At 36.2% G+C, this 21,496-nt stretch overlaps 1 protein-coding gene across 1 annotated transcript; it reads left to right on the top strand.

Annotated features, from left to right (window-relative positions):
- Window positions 1–8,996: 8,996 nt before the first annotated feature.
- Window positions 8,997–20,087, top strand: LOC143571775 (cytochrome b-c1 complex subunit 7-1, mitochondrial-like). The gene is made up of 3 exons (XM_077057112.1): window positions 8,997–9,158; window positions 9,228–9,275; window positions 19,820–20,087. The coding sequence occupies exons 1-3, from the start codon at window positions 9,030–9,032 to the stop codon at window positions 19,886–19,888; spliced, it is 246 nt and encodes an 81-aa protein (XP_076913227.1). The 5' UTR covers window positions 8,997–9,029; the 3' UTR covers window positions 19,889–20,087.
- The last annotated feature ends 1,409 nt before the right edge of the window (window positions 20,088–21,496 follow it).

Below are 21,496 nucleotides of genomic sequence, written 5' to 3'. Positions count from 1 at the left end.
GACTTATCTTTGGCATTTTCTCCTTAGTCATATAAACAAAGATCGCATACATACACTTCAAAAGAATGGTCTTTTGGAATCAAGTGAAGATGATTCATTTGATAAGTGTGAGTCTTGTTTACTTGGAAAGATGACCGAGGACCCCTTTAGTGGAACAAACGAAGGGGCAAAAGACTTATTGGGTATCATACATTCGAATGTATGTGGTCCCTTTAAGGCAATGACAAGGAATGGTGAAAGATACTTCATTACTTTTAACGACGATTATAGTCGTTATGGGTATGTGTACTTGTTAAGACACAAAGATGAAGCCTTTGAAATGTTCAAAGTCTTCCAAAATGAAGTACAAAATCAACTCGATAAAACCATCAAAGTACTTCATTCGGATAGAGGAGGTGAATACCTAAGTGATGCTTTCCGAGATCATCTTAGGAGTTGTGGGATCATCTCACAACTTACTCCACCCGGAACACCACAACATAATGGTGTGTCCGAAAGGAGGAATCGAACTCTATCGGATATGTTTCGATCTATGATGGCTAGAAGCACATTCCCTCTATCATTTTGGGGTTTTGCTTTGCTCTCCGTGGCCCGTATTCTAAATATGGCCCCAACCAAGAAAGTGGACAAAACACCTTTTGAAATATGGAATGGAAGGGCTCCATCATTATCATATTTAAAGGTATGGGGTTGTGAGGCTTATGTCAAGAACAACACCTAAAGAAAACTTGAAAATCGGTCCACTAAGTGTATCTTTGTAGGATATCCCAAGGATTCTATGGAATATTATTTCTACAACCCAACCGAGCAAAAGGTGTTCATTGCTCCAAAGGCCGAGTTCATGGAAACAAAGTTTCTTATGGAAGGTACTAGTAGAACGGTGGAACTCGAGGAGGATCGAGAACCACAAGCCGATACACGTTTGGTTGATACTAGCAATCAACAAGAGGGTGTTGAGGATGATCAAATGGTTGATCAAGACACACAAAACGTTCACAAATCTAGTAGAATTAGTCATCCACCCGAAAGATATGGTTTCCTCATGGATGGATGCTATGTGGTAGATTCGGATGAACCCACCACGTACCGTGATGCAATGTCACAATCCAATTGTGACAAATGGCTTGAAGCCATGAACGTTGAGATGCAATCCATGCATGACAACCAAGTATGGGATTTGGTTGTACCACCTCTTATTCCAAACCGGTTGGAAGTAAGTAGGTTTTCAAGAAGAAAACCGATATGCATGGAAACTTGGATACTTATAAAGCAAGACTTGTAGCAAAAGGTTTCACTCAAACTCAAGGGGTTGACTATGATGAAACTTTTTCTCCCGTAGCAATGCTAAAGTCTATTAGGATATTGTTTGCCATAGCCGCACATTATGACTATGAGATATGGCAAATGGATGTCAAAACCACTTTCCTAAATGGGCATCTTGAGGAAGATGTATATATGGTTCAACCCGAAGGTTTTGTCGATCCACAAAATCCTAACAAAGTATGCAAGTTAAAGAAATCAATCTACGGATTGAAACAAGCATCTAGAAGTTGGAATCACCGTTTTGATGAAGAAGTTAAGAAATTTGGATTCATCAAAAATGGTGATGAAGCTTGTGTGTATAAGAAAGACAGTGGGAGCATCATTACCTTCTTAGTATTGTATGTTGATGACATACTACTATTTGGGAATGACATTCCAACCATGGAAGGTGTAAAATCATGGCTTGGAATTTGTTTTCTATCTAGGATCTTGGTGAAGCCGCCTATATTTTGGGAATAAAGATCTATAGGGATAGATCAAGGCGGTTGATAGGTTTAAACCAAAGTGCATACATTGACAATCTTGAAAAGGTTCAAGATGGAGAACTCTAAGAGAGGTTTGGTACCTATTTAAAGAGGAACGATATTGAGTGTGTCTCAATGTCCAAGCTCAAAGGAAGAGAAAGATAGAATGAATGGAATCCCATATGCATCGGCTATTGGATCCATCATGTATGCAATGGTATGCAAGACCGGATGTATCATGCGCTTTAAGCATGACAAGTAGATTCCAACATAATCCGGGAAGTAGCCATTGGATGGCGGTTAAGAGTATATTGAAATACCTTAGAAGGACTAAGACATGTTTCTAATATACGGTTCGGGTGAGGAGGAACTCGTTGTAAAGGGTTACACGGATGCGAGTTCCAAACCGATCGAGATGATTCTCGATCACAATCGGGATATGTTTTCATTATGAATGGTAGGGCAGTCTCTTGGAAGAGCTCAAAACAAGACGTGGTAGCATTGTCCACCACGGAATCAGAATACATCGCCGCCACATTAGCAGCTCAAGAAGCTGCGTGGTTAGAAAATTCATTGCTGACCTAGGGGTGGTCCATACCATTCAGGACCCTCTAGAGATCTTTTGTGACAACAAACGTGCGATTGCACAAATCAAGGAACCTCGTGCACATCAAAAGACGAGGCACATTGAGCGGAGGTTCAACTACATAAGGGATGAAGTTGAAAAGGGAAAGATATGTATTCGCAAAGTTCACACCGATCAAAACATTGCGGATCCACTCACGAAGCTCCTTGAAAGGCCAAAGCATGAGGGTCATACTTGTGCCTTAGGACTTCGATATTCTAGTGTTGGATATGATCGAATTTTATATTTGGATATCGGAACAATTGTTATTTTGACTCATTCATATGATTATGGTTTATGATTATGACATTTTGAGTTATGTTCCATTTTTAGCATATTTAAATCCATGAATAAGTTACTTATTCTAAATGTCCATAGTCGCTCATATTTGTGGGAACAAATATGAAGGTAAGACTATTATGAACTTGGATTGGTGGATATTAATAAGGTATGAATATAGAGCAAGGGTTGCTGCCAAGGTTCATAGATATTTATGGGATATAAATATTGGACTGACCCGCTCTCAAATCTTACTACATGGAATCCTTGTGATTGATCATAAGTAAATTTGAGTAAAGGCGAATATCATAGTATCCTCCGACCTGAGATACATATTGGGTCTTGATATTCAACGAATATTGTGCTTTGACTTAGTTCTTCGCTGCTCTGAAACATGAGGTACATAAGTCTAAGATTAGGTATAGTACAAGGTGATTGTGAGAGACGTATGTAGTCAAGAGGGGATTTGTCCCTGTTATTCATTGAGAGTGAGATGTCTAAGGCCTGCTAAGTTAAATCAACAGAGAATGATCACTCTGTGTCTCTAGATTTGACATGACATCTGTGGCAAAAGGATAAATGATAGATGTACCTAAATCATTTCAAGTAAGGGACTTAAAGGAGATGATGTTATTGAATGGCACTTCGTCATGCGTATTAGGGGTAGTAAACCGTAGTTAGGCAGTATTTGCTACTTGCATCAATCTTCTATGTATCTTGAGCGCAAGTGGGAGATTGTTGGACTCGGTATGCCCAAGACACATAATATAATTGATGTGGCTAGTATGTCATGATCCAAGTCGGGTCATACCCAATAACAAGCTAGACAAACACCAATTATATTTGTTTATAAATGATATGATCATAAGTAAATAAATATTGACACTTATGTTATTTAAAAAGGGGTTTCTAAATACAATGTACTTGTGAAATAAATAAATCATATGGATGATTTATATTTTGAGAGAGAACATTCCATAGTGTTACTTAAGATGGTTAAATAACAATATGTGAAAAATGGTTACTTTGCATGTTACATATAATGTGTTATATTTATAATGGTATAAGTTATAACATATATATGTATAAATGTATAAAAATAATAATAATAAGAATGAGAAAGGAAGCCCCCCCCCCCTCTTCCCCTTCTCTTTCACTTCCATTATTTTATTATTATCTCTAAGGTGGTGCCATTTTTGAAAGACTACTTGTTATTTCTTTCATTTTCTCTCTTCATAACACAATTCATAACACACAAGTAACAACACAACACAATGGAGGAAAAATGCTCTACTCTCTCTTCCTCTCTTCCTCTCTTTGGACGGCCAAGAGCAAGGGAACCAAGGAGTGTTGTCAAGTGTTACTAAATCCTAGCCACAAGTGGTGTTTGTTGGAAAGCTTGGGGTATGCTAGCTTGAGGAGCTTCATATTCAAGTTCTTGCCCTCTTCATTATCATCTCCTTCCTCTTCCTTGGATTTGAAAGGTAGTTGTAAAATGCATGGACTTATAGTGACATGCATGTGTTTGATAGTATGTATTTCGTATTTAGATTCGGGCTTGGGTTTTGCATGTGTAAAATAGGTTTTATACATATCAAATTAACAAGATTTAAAACTAATTTCTGCTGCGTTTTCATAAAATTAGGATTTTATGACTTTGATAATCTTGTTAAAACCTAACAGCTAATTCATTGCGACGGGATCAAATAATAGTGGTACCATTCCTAATCAGCTGATTGTAGAACCACTTTCAGCATTGGACCATTTTACCGGTGAGTACTTATTGGAACTCTTGCCCAGTTTTGCATTTTGCGTATTATCACCTAAAAAAATAGTAGTTAGTAAGACAAAATGCTTCAGTTTATCAATAATAGAATTCATACAATGACAACATATTAAACCTGAGACACTGGCTTAGGCATGTTCATTTCGTCATGTTACATATTAAGCATTCTTAGTCATTTTCTCAAGCACCATCTGAAAATTTGAAACAACGACAAACAAATCATAATACACTATCACAATATTATATTGTTTAAAGCATAAAATAGTTGTATGTTTAATACCTTTGTTTTGAGATGTCCATTCTAGGAAAATCAAGATGGCTATGGTCCCTGTTTTGTTTCAAGAATCAAACGATCTATTAAAACTGAACAACACATGCATGATCTTAGACCACTAACAAAATGGATTCATGCTTGGCTTATATAATGGACGTAAATGGATAATAACAGTAGCACTCATAGCACAATTACCTAAGTTGTGTCGTCCCTTAAAACATGCTTACAATCATATGATCCATTTTCAGATCCTTGCTACAAACACCCTGTCCATGTACACAAAAAAGTAAAACTTTAAAGCAAAAGATAACCACAAGATCCACTAAGGATCTTATTTTTAGGGATCAAACAAACTCATATAAGCATTTGATTTATTTTCATAATGTTCACAATCTTCTTTAAAATAATTGATAATAATGAATTAGCTTACCTAGTTAGCTGAACCAGAAACAAGCAATTCACCATCAACCACAAAATTGACACCAGTGACATAACAAACGAAAAGAAAAAGAAAATTCAAAAGTAAGTTAAGATTTATACATGACATAAAATTTAATTTCTTTATCAGTGAAAAACATCTTCAACGTTTGTAGATGCCGGAGGCATGGCAACAACCAGAACCCAAATTATTGCTAACATTCTCATCAGAAAACCGGCAAAAACAGGAAAGAAAATGGGAATAAGGATGGATCTGAAGCAAGAACACATGAACTCCTTTGCCACTGTCGTACGCTCCTTCCTAGCTTGTCAAAAATGGTGACCTAGAAGAGGAACCCTAGTGCAGCCACCGACTTTGTGGGTAAAGCCACCACCGTCGCATCTATGGACATGCTAATAGCCTGATTTTAGCGGCAATCAAATAAGATCTAGCATGACAAAACTAAATGAATTAACACATACTATAGAAGATGATTAATTTAGATATTGAGATTGTGAGTGCTTACCTTACAATCTGCAAGCAACAAGTTATTGTTCAAGATTGATCCAAATATTGAGAGCCACAAAGCAAGCTTACTAAAGGAGGTCGTGTGACATTTGAGCCAAAACAAGGTACACCTCAGTACGTATTTACCGATTAAGCAAATAAACGTCTTTTGCGTAAACAAACGAACGAGTAACCGAACCGGTCGGGTTATGACCCAGATATCCTGGGGGGCCATCTATAAGTGTTATACGTTTAATATAAGCTAAAAATATTAGTAATATGGCCTTAGTTTGATAGCAAACAAGTTAAACGAAAACATGCTCGATGCTCGTTTAACTACCCGCTATAGATTTAAACGCGAAAGATAGTTACAAACCAAGCATTGTATCATCCGATAAGCCGAAAAAGACTTACCAAACACTTATTTGAAATGTTTTAAGCGATCCGTGAAAATATTTTCGATTTTTACAAACGTATAGTATGTTTTTATAATTTTACACAAAACTAGCCGAAAAACACTCGTTTTCGCGCTATTTGTCGCACCCGATAAGTTTTTCGCGTCAAAAACCGAACCCGAACTAAATTTGGACTGGGCTTTTTGTTTTTGGGCCTTTAGAATCAGAAACTTGGGCCAAAATGGGCCCATGAAGCTTCCGACCGGCCAGCCCACCCCACCCCCCATTTTTTTTATAAAACTTGTTATGTAAGCTTGTTTATTCATTTCATTTGATAAAAACTGAAGTCCAAGCAGCTGCAAGTCAGTTTTTCCAGAAACTCTCCAAAACCCTAAGGTAACAACTTAAATAAGCTACTTTTACACTTGTTTAACATTGATTAATACCAAATAAACATAGTTTGATTGCCAAAAATCATTCCTAACCGTGTAAAAATCCTAAAAATGGTCCATAAACATGTTTTGATCATACACATGGTAAGGAACCTGGTTTGATAGTTTTTTGGCCATAAACACGGATTAAAGGGTTGAAACGGCGTTTTTACGGTTCAAAAGTTCGTTTTTATGCACTAGCCGAAACCCTAAGTTAAAGGGCTGTTATATTGATGAAACTTGCTTGGTTTGTTATATAGGACTTGTATCTAGCCTACATAGGAGCGCAAGAGCTTGAAAAGTTGATTAGAAAGGCGGAAACGAACCAAAACCGCTAAGGTAATGCCGAAACACTCGCTTACGGGCTGTTTAGGTTAAGGTTGTGATGTGCATATTGTTAGGCCTTGAAATTTTGCAGAGACATCAGGGACCATGTTATTGAGTCCCTGTTCAAATTTGGTAATTGTTTGACCATCCGAGAATATTTGGCGAATTTATTACCGAATTGGGTCGTTTAATGGGGAAAAATAGTTAAAATGCTCCAAAAATTATGAAATTTTTCTGGGAACTCAGATGTATTTGATCACATATGAATTTTGGGATCATTTGGAGAAGTCTAAAGGTGTTTTGTGTATATGCGTTCGTGTGAATTTTTATAGCCGAATTTGGGCCGAAAAGAATATTGCACGAGCTTTTTACATTCTGGAATTGATACAGCTTGTTTTGGGACATGATTTGAGTATTCAGGAATTTTGGTGGAATTTTTGGAAATTGTTTGGGATAAACGGACGATTTTCAGGCGAAATATAGCTGATAAAATGAATTTTTATAAATTAATAAATCAGTAAATAATTCCATAAATATTTTTATAAAAATTTGCATATTTTAATTGATAAGTGGCTAAATTTTCATAATTTAATGATTAACGGTTAATTAATTATGCTAATTTGAAGATTAAACAAATTTAGTTTTTATAAAAACCGGCAAGTTCGCGACTAACGAACCTGCAGGAATATCAGAACACCAAGAGTGATCAAAAATCATATTTTTGGATTAATTAAGTAAAAACGAACTTTTCTATGTGAAACCTGGACAATCCGGATAGATTGTGCGCGTTTCTTCTTAAATCAAACTGAATAAACGGAAACGGGCCCGTGGCTAATCCGGGACCCCAGTATGTGATCCTTCTATATAACTTAATCATTTTATTAACCAGTACATTTACCCAAGCTTATTTTCCCATAACTGTTTTATGAACGCGTAAACGAATAACTTGGCCCAGCTGGGAAAACGGGAATCTGAGCCAAGTTCGGTTTTAAGTATTAGACATTGAACAACATCACAACCTAATCCTATTGTCACTTTCTGGCCGTTCCAGCTATACCCAGATTAGTTATACAGCCCAGTTTAGTATTGAGATTATAATAATATTAAAACATTAATATTATTATAATATTGATTATAGGAAACCTCGATTTCAAGTTACACAAACCTCGAACCGACGTGCTTCTGATTATCTACTAAACAGTGAGTTTCATGACCCCACTCTTTAAACAGTTTTACGAACTTTTGGGGTGAAAAGCATGTTTGATTACATATACATACCTTAAACATGTATTGATGTGAATTATCTAGGTGCTAACACACGAAAGTCCCCACGATCACAGTGATTAACTTCGAGCCGGTGGCTTGTGAATAGTACTATTGGTTTGACAAACCCAAACAGAATCGGCCTGGTTGTCCTGTCACATAGCGCCGTTTGCACATGACCATATTTATACAAACAGGCTATGTAGTGTTAGACATAGCTACTGGGGCATGTTGTGGGTGGAAGGGGAGCCACAGTGGTTGGTTGAGCGTGGGAAATGGATGCACGCAGCACATACAGTCAAGGCTTCACTGTAGCTTAGCATAATTACATCATTTACATACATACATACTTATATTATGATTACAAGTGTTAACTTGTGAATATTCATAACTGTTTTCATGAAACTCGTGAAACTCACCAACTCTAGTAGTTGAGCCGTTTTAAACTGCTTTTCAGGTGTACTTAAATCGGAATGATTTGGTGATCTGTTACTTGTCCAAGGTGTGTGGTTGATGCTATGTGAATAGAAGCAAGGAAGTTAGTAGTAAGAGCTTGATTGAACCTACCAGTACAACTGATTGTATTATTTTTAAGTCCAGCCTTGTTTGACTGTATGAGTAAAAAATGGTTTTCAAAACATTATAAGAATTAAAATGCTAGGTATTATACTAGGAGGTTGGGCTAGGGCTATAACGTTTGGGCCTGGACGAAGTTCCATTTCTACCTATCAATCTCACAAGTCACACAACCTAGCCTAGAAAGAAAGATCTGATAATTGAATTGAATGGCGTCTAAAGTGGTGAAAGCGATCTTAGATCCCAAGACAAACTGGTCCGTCATTCATTCTTTGTTTAAGTAATAATTTTTGTATATTTGTTGATGTATTTTTCTTTTGTTTAAAAAAAAGGTTTGCGATATGACGATTTGTTCGATCCGATGGAGTCTCTGGATATCAAGGAAGCGTTGGCTCGGTTGCCTCGTGAGGTCGTCGACGCTAGAAACCAGCGCCTCTTACGCGCCATGGATCTCTCCATGAAACACGAGTACCTTCCCAAGGATCTTCAGGTTGATTTATATATATTATTTGAATGAATAGGAAAACGTTTTCATGTGTTTTCTTTCTTATTGTTTCAGGCTCAACAGACTCCTTTCAGGAGTTATCTTAGTGACATGCTAGCCCTGGTAACTATTTTAGTTCTTTATTATGCTGCTGCTTATTAAAGCAAGCATTTATCATTTTTAGATTTTACTTACAAGAGACTGAAATGAAATGATTGCTAGCATTTAGTTCAAGATTGCCCCTTTTAAGTTGGATCTTTATGAACAATAGGCTAAGCATCAAATTCAAACACCTAACAATATGCCATTTCTCTTTTCAAAATTATTGGATTTGCTAGCTAAATTAGAACTTTTGTGTAATGCACTCATAAGAACTCATTAAGGAGAGCTTGATTTTAAAAAGTTAGCGAGGTGTGCTTTTCACATGGGGGGAGGTTTTGTGCATCAGAAGCTTTTTAGGTAGTACGTATTTTATTTTTATTTTATATTATACCATATGTATTGTTGACATAGTTGTTAAAAGCGATTGCCTCTTGCGCCTAGGCGCAATTTTCAGGCAAATCGACAGTCTCCCGCTTTTAATGGTTAAGGCGTATTTCTAGGAGCAAATTTGGGTTTTTGATTTTGTTTACATTGGCTTGATTTGTCACTTAACTTACAGATAAAAATTACCTAACAAATAGGATTTGGTTAATTTCTTTTGATTTATCACTTAACTTACAGATAAAAAACTTACACTAAACGAAGAGCGTCTTCTACTCTCTACTTTTACAATATTTTTTTATTATCAGATAAGCATTGAGAATTCATCATCCAATAATTGAAGATGCATGTTTTTTATTAACTATGAATAAATGCTTTTATGAATAATTGAAGATGTTCATGTTTTTTAAACTTTAATTTAATTTAGTTTGTTGTTGATAAGTCATGGGCTATCTTTTTTAATGATGATGCAACTGATATAAAAGCCTTGTTGGTGTATAAACTATAAATATGCTAATTTGTTTTCTAGTTTAACTGTCTGCTTTGTTGATGTATGTGGCTTTAATGATGATGTATCAGTTAATTTAGTTAACTGATTGCGTAAACATGTTAGTTTTGTTACTTTAGTTCACCTTTTTGATGGATAATTTTGGGGTTTTGAACTTTTAGTATTTTATATTTTATATGATTCAAGTTTTGGAATAGAGTAAAGTGCCAAAATCGTGCTTGAAGTTTGATCAATTATGCGATTTTCGTCCAAAAAGGTTTTTTTCTGTAACTAGACCATTGACGTTTCCCACTTCTTGCCAAATACATCCAAACAGCTAACTCCGTTATTTTTCATTGTTAAGTCAAAGGTAAAACAGTCCTTTTACTTTCTTTATGTTTTAAATCACTCCATTAAATTAAGTAAAAAAAGCATGCTTATCCACGTTAATCACAAAACTACAAACCCCGAATCCCAATTACCCTTTGTCCCCACCTCTGCAATCTACCATGAGCTACCGTACGCGGAGGAACCCGTTGACCATTTTGATTTGCTACCGGATTCTCACCTCCTCTTGTATAAGATTTGTTACTGCCATGTAGAGGTGCACAAATCGGTTTTTTTAAAAAAACCGGTTCGGTTATTAATCGGACCGGTTTTTTTTGGCCCGGAAAAAAACCGGTTCGGTTAATAACCGGACCGGTTAATAACCGGTTTTTGTATCTGAAAACCCTAACCGGTTAGGACCGGTTTAGAAACCGGTTAGAACCGGTTAATAAACCGGTTTTTTTATTAACCGGTTTTTTAATAACCGGTTTTTAGGTTAACCGGTTTTTTTTTTTTTTTTTTTTTTTTTTTTTTTTTGGGTTTAGGGTTTAGTTTGGAAGACCGAAGCCATTCTTTGCTTTCGTTGTTAGGGTTCTTTGCTTGGAAGATTAAAAACACATAACTTTCATTTATAGTTTTTTTATATTAAAAATACAAACATTAAATCGTTATCGCATATTCGTAACTCAAAAATACAAACATTAAAGAATGCTTAGACACGATTACATGAACAACTTGCTGTTTCTTACTCATTATTTGCCTCCATGTTTGCTGTTTCTTTAACTAATTTTCTTCGCTACCCGATCCCGAGCTATTCCTTAGGTAATCGTCGTACGCGGCTTCTTCATCGGTCATTGGTTGAGTGTGTCCTTGATTGACATCGTCTTCATACAAGCCCGCCTCATACTCCATTTCCCCCTCGAGTGAGCGTTGATGTTGTGCCCTATCTAAAGAGTCCAAGTAATCCTTGTAGCAAATCGACATCTCTACAGCTGGTGGAGTGAGTCGAGTCCTCCTAATCGATATAACCCTGCCAGAAACAGAAAAAACAGACTCCGAAGCTACCGTGGAAGCTTGGACCGTTAGTAAATCTTTGGCCATGGCGGCGAGGATCGGAAACTCATCCTCCTTACCTCTCCACCAAGCCAGCAAATCAAGACTTCTAAATTCATCCGGAGTCATGTGTTTCACAAAGTTGGTACCACCATACCTTCCAAGTTCACTGCTTGGGGTGTTTACCTTTTGACGTTTACCGGCGTCTTCCCAAATCATGTAGTACATCCCCATTTCAAGGTCGGTTTGGGATTGGGATTGGGCAACAGCTCTTAACGAGTCATGAATTTGGGAAGACGACCCGTATTTTGTAAGGTAAACATCATACATATTTGACAAGGTGGTGTTGAAAGCATTCTTTAAAGTTTGGCTATAATAGGGGGTTTGATCGTCGTTTAACTCTAGCTCATCACAAATTTCTTCTATTAAAGCTTCAACACCACCAACATTGATGCAAGGGTTTAACGCAGCAGCACATGTCAAAACAACGGGTAGTTCTTGAAAATATTTTCTAAATTTTTCTTTCATTTTTACACCCATATCAAAATAAGGTGCACCCCTACAATGAAGTTCACTCAACTTTGTGCACATGACAGCAATTTTTGGTAAAGCAATGGGGCTTGTTGGATAGTAAACCCCGGATAAACTAGTTGTGCAAGATTTAAAAATTTGAAGGACCTCCGTAACGATCTCAATCAATAACCAGTTTCTAGGATCGTACGGTGCACATTTACCCCTACTTGACAAAATTTGATGAAATGCAATTAATGATTCTTTTTGTTGGATGGCTTTCTCAAACATATCACAAGTCGAGTTCCATCTTGTTGGACAATCCCAATTTGGCCCCAACCATTGACAATTAGCTTCTACACAAAATTTTTTGTATCTTGAAAATGTTTTATTGTTGCTGAAAACATCTCGTAACATTCTTTTAAAATTGTTTCTTTGCGTTTCGATCACGTTTAACCCATCTTGCACGGCCAAGTTGATAATATGTGCAATGCATCGACTATGAAAAAACGCTCCATCACAAATAGGTTTATACTTTAATTTTAAATGGCCAACCGCGGCCGTATTGTTGGAAGCGTTATCAATCGAAATTTATAAGATTTTATGTTCAATCTTGTATTGTCGAATGACTTTATCCAAGAGTTTAAAAATATTTCTACCCGTGTGCGGGTAATCAAACAATTGAAACGCAACGGTTCGTTTCATCATTTGCCACGACTCGGGGTCAACCCAATGAGCCGTCACACAAATGTATGAGTCGGGCGAACCATTAGGTACCGACCACACATCCGTTGTTAAGTTTACACCAGTTTGTAAGTTTGAAAAGTATGAAATTAGTTCGGATTTAGCGTTTTTCCATACTTTAAGACAATCTCTTCTAAGGGTCGAACGACTTACGTGTTGGTAGCGTGGTTGAACATACTTTTGCATCATCTCCGTGAATTGAGGGTTGTCGAAGTGGTTGAAAGGAAGTGTTTGTTGAATCACAAAGTTTGAAAACTTTTGACGTACCGCTTCAAGGTCGTACGTAAACACCGCTCCTTGATTCGTCATCTCCGGCTGCGAACTACTTCCCGATTCGTTCTTCAAGGCCTTGCAAAAGGGCCTTTGTACATGCGCTTTTAAAGTGGAGTTTGCATCTTTGCCATAAAACTTCAAACAATGTTTGCATCGAGCTTTTTGGCTACCGTTAGACATTTCGCATAGGTCGAAATGTTGCCAAACATCTTGGTTTCGTTTCGTGGGGATGACCCGAACGACCGTTTCTCCCGTGTTCGAGGCACCCATGTTGACGGATGAAGCAGCACTTTGGGAGGCCATGATAATCGACTACGAAATAAGAGCGTATGGAGTGGTAATGTGGTATAATTGAGCGTGAGATAACAAAATAATCGCGTATGAAATAAACGTTTAGAGCGTTTGGAGTTGTATAATCGAGTGTGATGTAACCAATACCCAACCTAAACTATATATAGATGTTTGTGGGGGTAAAATGGTAAAAAAAAAAAAAAAACGGTCAAAAAAAAACGGCTATATAGCCGTTATACAACGGTCTAAACCGGTTTTTAACCGGTTAACCGGTTATAAAGAAACCGGTTAACCGGTTTTTTTCCAACGGTAAAAACCGGTTTTTTTATAAACCGGTTAACCGGTTTATAAAAACCGGTTATTAAAAAAAAACCGGTTTTTTCATTAACCGGTTTGAAAACCGGTTTTGGATCTAAAAGTTGTAACCGAAGTACAAACAGCCGGTTTGTAAACCGGTCAAACCGGTTTTTAAAAAACCGGTTTTTACAAAAACCGGTTTCCGGTTTAAACCGGCAAACCGGTTCCCGAACCGGTTTTTTTGACCACCTCTACTGCCATGGTTTGAAACTTTCCGGTGAACCTGTTGTACGGAATTGGAAGTTGAGGTGGTGACTGGAAATCTCACAATGGAGTAACCGGCCAACGAGAGAAGGAATATCGTTGGTTCAGCGTCGTGTTCCTCGATTAGGTTAAGGTGGCCTTCATCGGCAGCGGTGGTGGTGCACCACCGCTGCAGCAATGGTGGTTGGTTGCAGCGAAGTTGATGAAACTTTGAGGGTATTCTGGGTTTTTTTTGTTTGATGTCGGTTTTTGCAGGTGGCCAACGATATGTAGGTTGTTGGGTGGATGGATTTGACGTTGGTGGAAGATTACATGACATCTAGTGGTGGAGGTTGTCGGCGGCGAAATGCATCAAGTGGTGGTAGGTGCTGGACTGGCCATCTCTGACAGAGTCTGATTTTGGGGAAGAAAGAGTTTGGGTGGGGGTTAAATCTAATTATATTTATTATTGTTATTACATATAAAATTTCTTTTTAACAATAATTTATGTTTTTGTAAAAAGGCCAAAATGCCCCTTCATATTTTAGTGAAAAGTCGGCTATACCCTTGACTAAACGATGAAAACTAACAGAGTTAGTGATTTGGACGTGATTGGCAAGAAATGTAAAACGTCAATGGTCCAGTTGCAAAAAGAAAACTCTTTGGACGAAAGTCGCATAATTGATTAAACATTAGAGATGATTTTGGCACTTTATTCTTTGGAATATACATATATATATTTGTTGAGTGCGCTTTTTTTTTCTCTCAGGCCCTCGCTTTTTTTGCGCCTAGGCCCCAGACAGAGCCTAAGCGCCTTGAGTGCGCCGAGCGCATTTGATAACTATGTTTGTTTATTAATGTCAATACATATAACAAATTTGCATCATGGTTTAAGACCTTGATCCGGTGCGCCAAACGCTTTTTAAAACCAAGTTATTACCATACTATTTTATTATTATTATGATGATTATTATTATTATTATTATTATTATTGCACTAAACTGATTAATGCTTAATTTGTAAAGCCTAAGGATAAAAAACATCATGATACATGCTTTGATGCTCTTCTCTTGTTATAAGGTTAGGTAACTAGTTTGAAATTAAAGGGCTTTATACGAAGTTTTTTTTACTACTAGCTTATTAAGTGCTTTGATCAATAGATTATCTAGTGTTTTTAATAAGGTTATTTGGTGTAACCAATTTTTATCGGTGAACTAGCAGTGATTAGAGTTATCCTACTTCATATTTATTAGGTTTAATAATGTTTTTGGCTTATAAAGCCTATAATGCACGTAGTTTTGAAAAGCACAGGCACGTGTTTTTGGCTAATAAAGCCTATAATGCACGTAGTTTTGAAAAGCACAGGCAGGTGTTCCATTTATTCAAGGCACTAAACACAGCAACATTTTGATTTTAGAATGCCCAAAATGAAAATATACTTATAAGACATACTTCAACAATAAAATTTACTTGTTATACATTGTTTTCATAAAAATACTTTTGAAACATACTTTCACATAAAAACATTAGTTAAACTTTAAAATGATGGCGATAGTTCAATTGATAGAAAATATTCTCATAATTGGGCACGCTTTGATTTCCCTCATGACTACTAACCACACATTCTAATATCCTCAAACTTATTGTTATCATATTTACTCTTTTATAGTTTTTTCAGTTAAAAAACCAACATGTATATTAAATTACATCGAAACAGAAGGCAAGCGGGCAACAAGCTGTGCCGCTACCCCGTTTTGAATTGCAAAACCTAATCTTTTAAAAACTACATTTGCGGATCTTGGAGTCATAACATTACTATGCATGACCCGTTGAACACAGGTAAATAGCTACACAGCTTCAGGTGCGAGGAAACCAAAAGTGTCAAAAGCATAAACACATGTTGGTTGTCAAGACACGCCTTCTCATGTTTGGTCACCTTCCCTGAAGCAGCTTTCAAAGCAGCTTGACCGGCTGTGAAACCACTACTCCCTAAGCCCACCAGAGGGGAAACCCCTGCTAAATCATTTTTTATCATTTTTTATTTCTTGAGATCTATCATCACTTGCTCTAGAGTTTGATGCTCTAGTTGTTTTACTAGGCTTAAGCACCCATGAAGCTTCACTGGTTAGGAGGTATCACGACTGATTAGAACACAATTTCTTGAAACTCTTAAGTAACTCGACGGTGACTCAAACAAACTAAATTGATCGAATTTAGTTTTGTATCAACAATGATCGAACAACAAATATTGGCAATTGAGCAGCTAAAGTGGTAATCCGAATAAATAAACGTTAAGACTGTCATGGTTTTTAAGGCATTAAAAGAATGCATTTGAACGAAATCTTAACTTTGTGGACGATAAAGGACCCTTAAGACTAAGATTAGTACCGGAAGCTAAAGATTGGGAACTAAGATTTTATTGTGGACATGTAGTTGCTCCCTAGGTTAAGGGATTTACATTATACCATCGTCTCAATAAAGCATACCCGTGCATTTTTCAGCACCTTTTTTAAAACCCTAATTAAGTATCTTGACTAATTTCTAGACTACAATGCTAGGGGAGACAACCATTGTAGAAAGTACTATATGGATCAAAGAAAAGGGGAGCAACAGGGAAGACCCTTATGACATTGTTTTTACAGGCACTATCAGTGGCGTGGTTTATAATAATTGTGATCAGTTTTGATTCGTAAGAGTGTACACAAAGAGTGGATTAGTGGAATTGAGGTCTAAACACGTAAAAGAACTCTAAATAAACATATGAGAACAATCCAGTAGAGTTTTAGGCTTTTAGGATCTTTAATTTTAAGAGCATTGTTGAGTAGGGGATCACTATCTCCAAAGGTCTTTTACTATCATAATTTAATTTTTGTATAATGTATCTTTAAATAAGTTTGGAACCTACTCCACTATGTTATTCCAGTTGAAGATATAGATACTATCGTTGACTTTCCTCAAATACAGCTTACGCGCACTTTCTCTTAATTCTTATTTAGAATTCTTTATGTGTTCCTACATCAATTACTTACAAATCAAATTGGGTGATAGTTTTCTTCCTCCAAAGAAGCCACAAACATTAATTTAGCAGAGAAGCAATTGCTGCATCTGATGCAATAGAACTATGCAAGATACGGACATTAATTTTTTTCTCAGTTTTCTGCAAGATGATTCGCTCCCCACCATTGACAATGCTATCGCTCACTGCTCACTTTCTCTTTGATCTAAACATCACTTTTGGCAACGCATCTCTTCCCCACCTCAGTAGTCTTGGAATTAGTCATGATATTTAAATAACGTCTTAGTAAATGCACTTGTACGTATTATTGACATGGTTTTATTTAAACTTCTTAAGCTAGTTAGTAACTATGCTATAGAACTTTTGGGCGTACATGGCAATTGTTTTGGAATAGGCGATTTTTATAGGCAGGCTTAAAATATTTTTTTTGTCGTAATTTAAATTGAATGGAGAGGACAACAATAATGGACATAGCTTAGTTGGGTGCGAAGGAACAAAAGTTTGCACAATGCTAGAGAAGACTGTAAGTTTTAAGGGACTAAAAAAAGCTAAGCATATGAATTGTCAAGCAAAGTTAGGACTAAAAAGGTTAGAATTTGAATTGTCTAGCTAAATGACATTTTATTGATTGAAGGATGGATTCTACATGATGTAAAATTAGGGCCTATACAAGTATGATGGGAGTTACATGTCTTATAACTTTCTAAGACATCATAAGGTCCTTCATCCTTTAGTTAAGAGGTTAAACCAGTCAAGATGGCTCGTGAAAACTAGTTAGTGCCAATTTTTTGAAATGCTTATGGAAATGAATCTATTAAGTGACATAAGCCTTAGGTAAGCTTGTGCACCATTGCGAAGAACTATACTGCATTAGATAGGAGACACACTTGAGTGATACATTATTATAAAATCGTGTCCTATATTTTTTGAGCAACGGTTTATGGTTTATATTAAAGATTACTTGTTTATGGTTATTTTCCACATCCTACTTGGAAGGCTCTTAGGAAGTTCATTGGGTTGCTTTTGCCACATGGAATTTCTTCCGCATTTGATAGAAGCCCAAAACTAGTTTACTTTTTTTTCTACTAATAGTTATAAAGTGGAAAATCCCCCCTTGGACACATACTTACCCTAGAGTGTAGTTATTTATTTTATGTTTGTGTATATGTGTGTGTGTGTATAAAACATATATTTATGAATAACAGTAATATTTATTTGATTTTTTATTAAAAACTTTATGTATGGTATATTTGCTATATTACTCATTTAGGGTTTAAGTTCATTTCCATACGAGGCTTGAATTTTTTTAATTGAGCTTCAAGTAAAAGCTGAAACCGTGTAGGCTTGTGTTTAACTCAGATAGATCACGAGTGGCCCTGGTCTCAAAAAGTGCGCCTAGGCGCATGGTTTGTTGCTTTTGTGTACTACACGAACTACTTATTACAGTTATTACTTTTATTCTTGCTTCTAACTGAATAACATATTCATGTTTTATGATATAGTTTTTATCAAAGTTGGCACTATAGCTTTTTCTCTATTTATTACTCTTTATTACTTTTATTCTGTCTTTTAACTGAATTATATTTTCATATTTTATGCTATACTTGTTTGTCAAAGTTAACACCATGGTTTAAAAAGGGGTTCCGAGGCGCCCCTCGAGGCTTACGCCTCGGTAGTTTTGGTTGAAAAACGCATTAGAGGCTTAGCCTCATGAGGGTATGCTGAAACCTGAGCCTCAACCTTTGTGAGGCGGTCCAAGGTGTCGAGGTGTCGAGGTGAGGCGGTGAGGCTTAAGCCTCACTAGAAGTTGTAAAATGTGCCAATTTTTCTATTTTTTGGACTTTTTTTGTTGATTACGGTATTAATGGAGTTACAACGAACTTCTTGACTTCCGACGGCTACTTCCGGCTCCAGAAACATGCCGTAAACCTACCGGAAATTAAGAAGAGTGGCTGCAGGAAGTAGAAGAAATATTGGCCGTGTGAAGAAGCGTGTTAGTCTTTTAGGTTTAATAAAGTATTGGGATTTTAATATTTAACCCTCTATCTTTCAGCAGTTCAACATTTAGTCCCTAAAAGCCGTAAACTTTTACATAAAAAGTGTAAAATTAGTTTGTGTACCTTAACATTTAACCCGTCTATCTTCACTAGTTTATACTTATAAGTTTTAACATAAAACTTTATAACATTATTTGTATAGATTATATATATATTTTTAATTTTTTAATGTTAAAGTTTGATTTTTATAGATTATATATATATTTTTAATTAGGTTTCAAGGCTTACGCCTCAGTCTCCCTCGAGACTTACACCTCGAGGGTCTTAACATAAAACGCCTCAGGCTCGTTTTCGCCTTTTTAAACCTTGGTTAACACTAAACATTTTTTTAATTTTCTATTCATATTTGCTTTATTTTTTGAGTTTTATTCATTGTACCTATAGCTCTGTTCGTTGTAAATTTAGTGTGTTATAGAGATTTTATGCTTCTGTAGGTTGCGCATAGAGGTTATCTTTATATTAAGCCATATAAAAAGCTTATATTTGTCTTATTATGGGTAAGTGATTATTGAAAGTTTGTAACTTGCAAGAAATGTTTTCATATAAATTCTTTTTATCTTTTATAAAAATCCATTTTTCTTCAAAAATCTATTTTTATTTTTTACAAAATCTATTTTTTTTACACAATCTCTTTTTTTTTAATTTTATATAGAAACCTAGGGTTTGTATGAGATAGATGACTGATATGTAACAACCAACACGGTGAAGAAATTATGAATTGTTTGCTTATAAGCATGCTTAGGTTTCTATGTATTTATATATTTTGATGGGCTACTTTTTTTTATTTGGTATTTTATCTAGAACTGAGAGAAGTAATATAAATAAGTTGATAAACACGATTATGTTTGAGACATTTTTCTTGTTTTTTTGTTTTTTGCATCTACAGGTGGAGAGGGAGAAAGCGGAGCGCCAAGCCCTAGGAGCATTGCCTCTCCAGCAGCACACCTTACCTTAGTTTCTTTACTTCATCATCTGCGTTTGGTGATAATAATAACAACAATAATAACCCTTAGAAAATCTGGGTTTGTTTTATTATTATTGTTGATTGATATTATGTACATTTATGCTCAACCTGTTTGTTGCTGATGGTTCATGTGTTATCTCTTGATATAAAACAAACATGCATGTGTAAAATCATATGCTACTTTCAATGGCTTTTTTGTGTTTTCGGCTTAAAACTTACAACATAGTTTCTCGCTTTCAAAAGGCATGCATATGGTTGTTGAACAAGTAATGTTGGATGAGTACGATGGTTGTGTTGGAATAATCCTGATGAGATGAAGTCAGGTGGTTAGGTTTTTAGCTTATTTGTTTATCTAAGTGTGTCAGATTAGAAATGGGTCTTGGTTATTTAATTGATATGTTTTGTTTTCTAGTAATGAGTTTAGTTAACAGCTATAGTGAGCAAGTGAAGAGTTTTATTTTAGATAAATTGGAAGGGTATTATGTATCTGGTCTTTAAATACTCGTCTCATGTCCCTCTCCATCAAAGCTTTAACCAACAGTAGTGCAATCTGGAGTGGTGATGCTGGTCGGGTTATGGAGTATTTTTATAGCATGTATATGAGTTTGATCTTGATGACGGTATCGTTGTATTTGAAGTCGAGGTTGGAATGGAAGCATTGATTGTAAAGACCCAAATGGAGGCCTAACCTAGGTAAAACAAGGAGTTCTAGAGTAGAGGATATGGTGATAGTGACCCTGTTTAGAATCTCCTTTCTTTCACTAAGCTCCGATGAATCTTAATTTCGGTTTCAATGGGTCTCTCTTTCACCTGCTATTTCTCATTTTGGGTATCTTAGGTGCTGTTTGTTTTTTCAGAGGTAAAATGTCTACAGTCTGCGGATCACATCTATAGGCATTTGTAGAAGAAGAGGAAGACCAAACCTATATAGTCTGTAAGAAGACTTTTGTTTTTTAATGTCTGCAAACTGCTAAACAACATTCATTATACCTAAATTTTCTATAAACTTTTATTATGTCTAAACTTTTTATAAACTTTCTACAACAAAAAACTAATACCTAAACAAACAACACTCATTATATATAAAAATTACAATTAATATGATTAATCCAAGGCATAATATTTATTCACAACCACATCATTTAAAATCAAATATTATTAAATTTAAAACACTTGACTTCAAAATTCAAATCAGTATTCATATGAATCTGTTCAAAAAAAAAAAAAATCAAAATCAATATGAATATCCCTAACCCGACAATAATACATGGAATCCTCCACCTACCTGCCCATCCAATGGCCATCCTCCAGTAAAAACCGATTAGCCAAAGCTCCGACCTGCACACTCCCCTTAATCCCATGGATTCACACCTTTCAAATCCTACTGGCGAGGGGGCGTCGGTGGTGGTGGGGAGGCCGACGGAGGGCTGAGTGGACAACGGAAAGGGTGGAGGAGAGTTGTGGAGGAGAGGGATGAAGAGGAGAGTTGTGGGGTAGAGGGGTTAGGGTTTGTAGTAATGAAATCTCCTCCCAAAAACAAACGCTCTGCAAACATAAACGTCTGCGCGTGATCTGCGCGGTGCAGACAAAAGAGCTCCT

The sequence above is a fragment of the Bidens hawaiensis genome, unplaced genomic scaffold (assembly GCF_021521415.1).
Source record: "Bidens hawaiensis isolate Kalapana, Puna unplaced genomic scaffold, B.hawaiensis_p1.1 tig00025573_1, whole genome shotgun sequence".
NCBI lineage: Eukaryota > Viridiplantae > Streptophyta > Magnoliopsida > Asterales > Asteraceae > Bidens > Bidens hawaiensis.
This window is presented reverse-complemented; position numbering and strand designations above follow the sequence as displayed.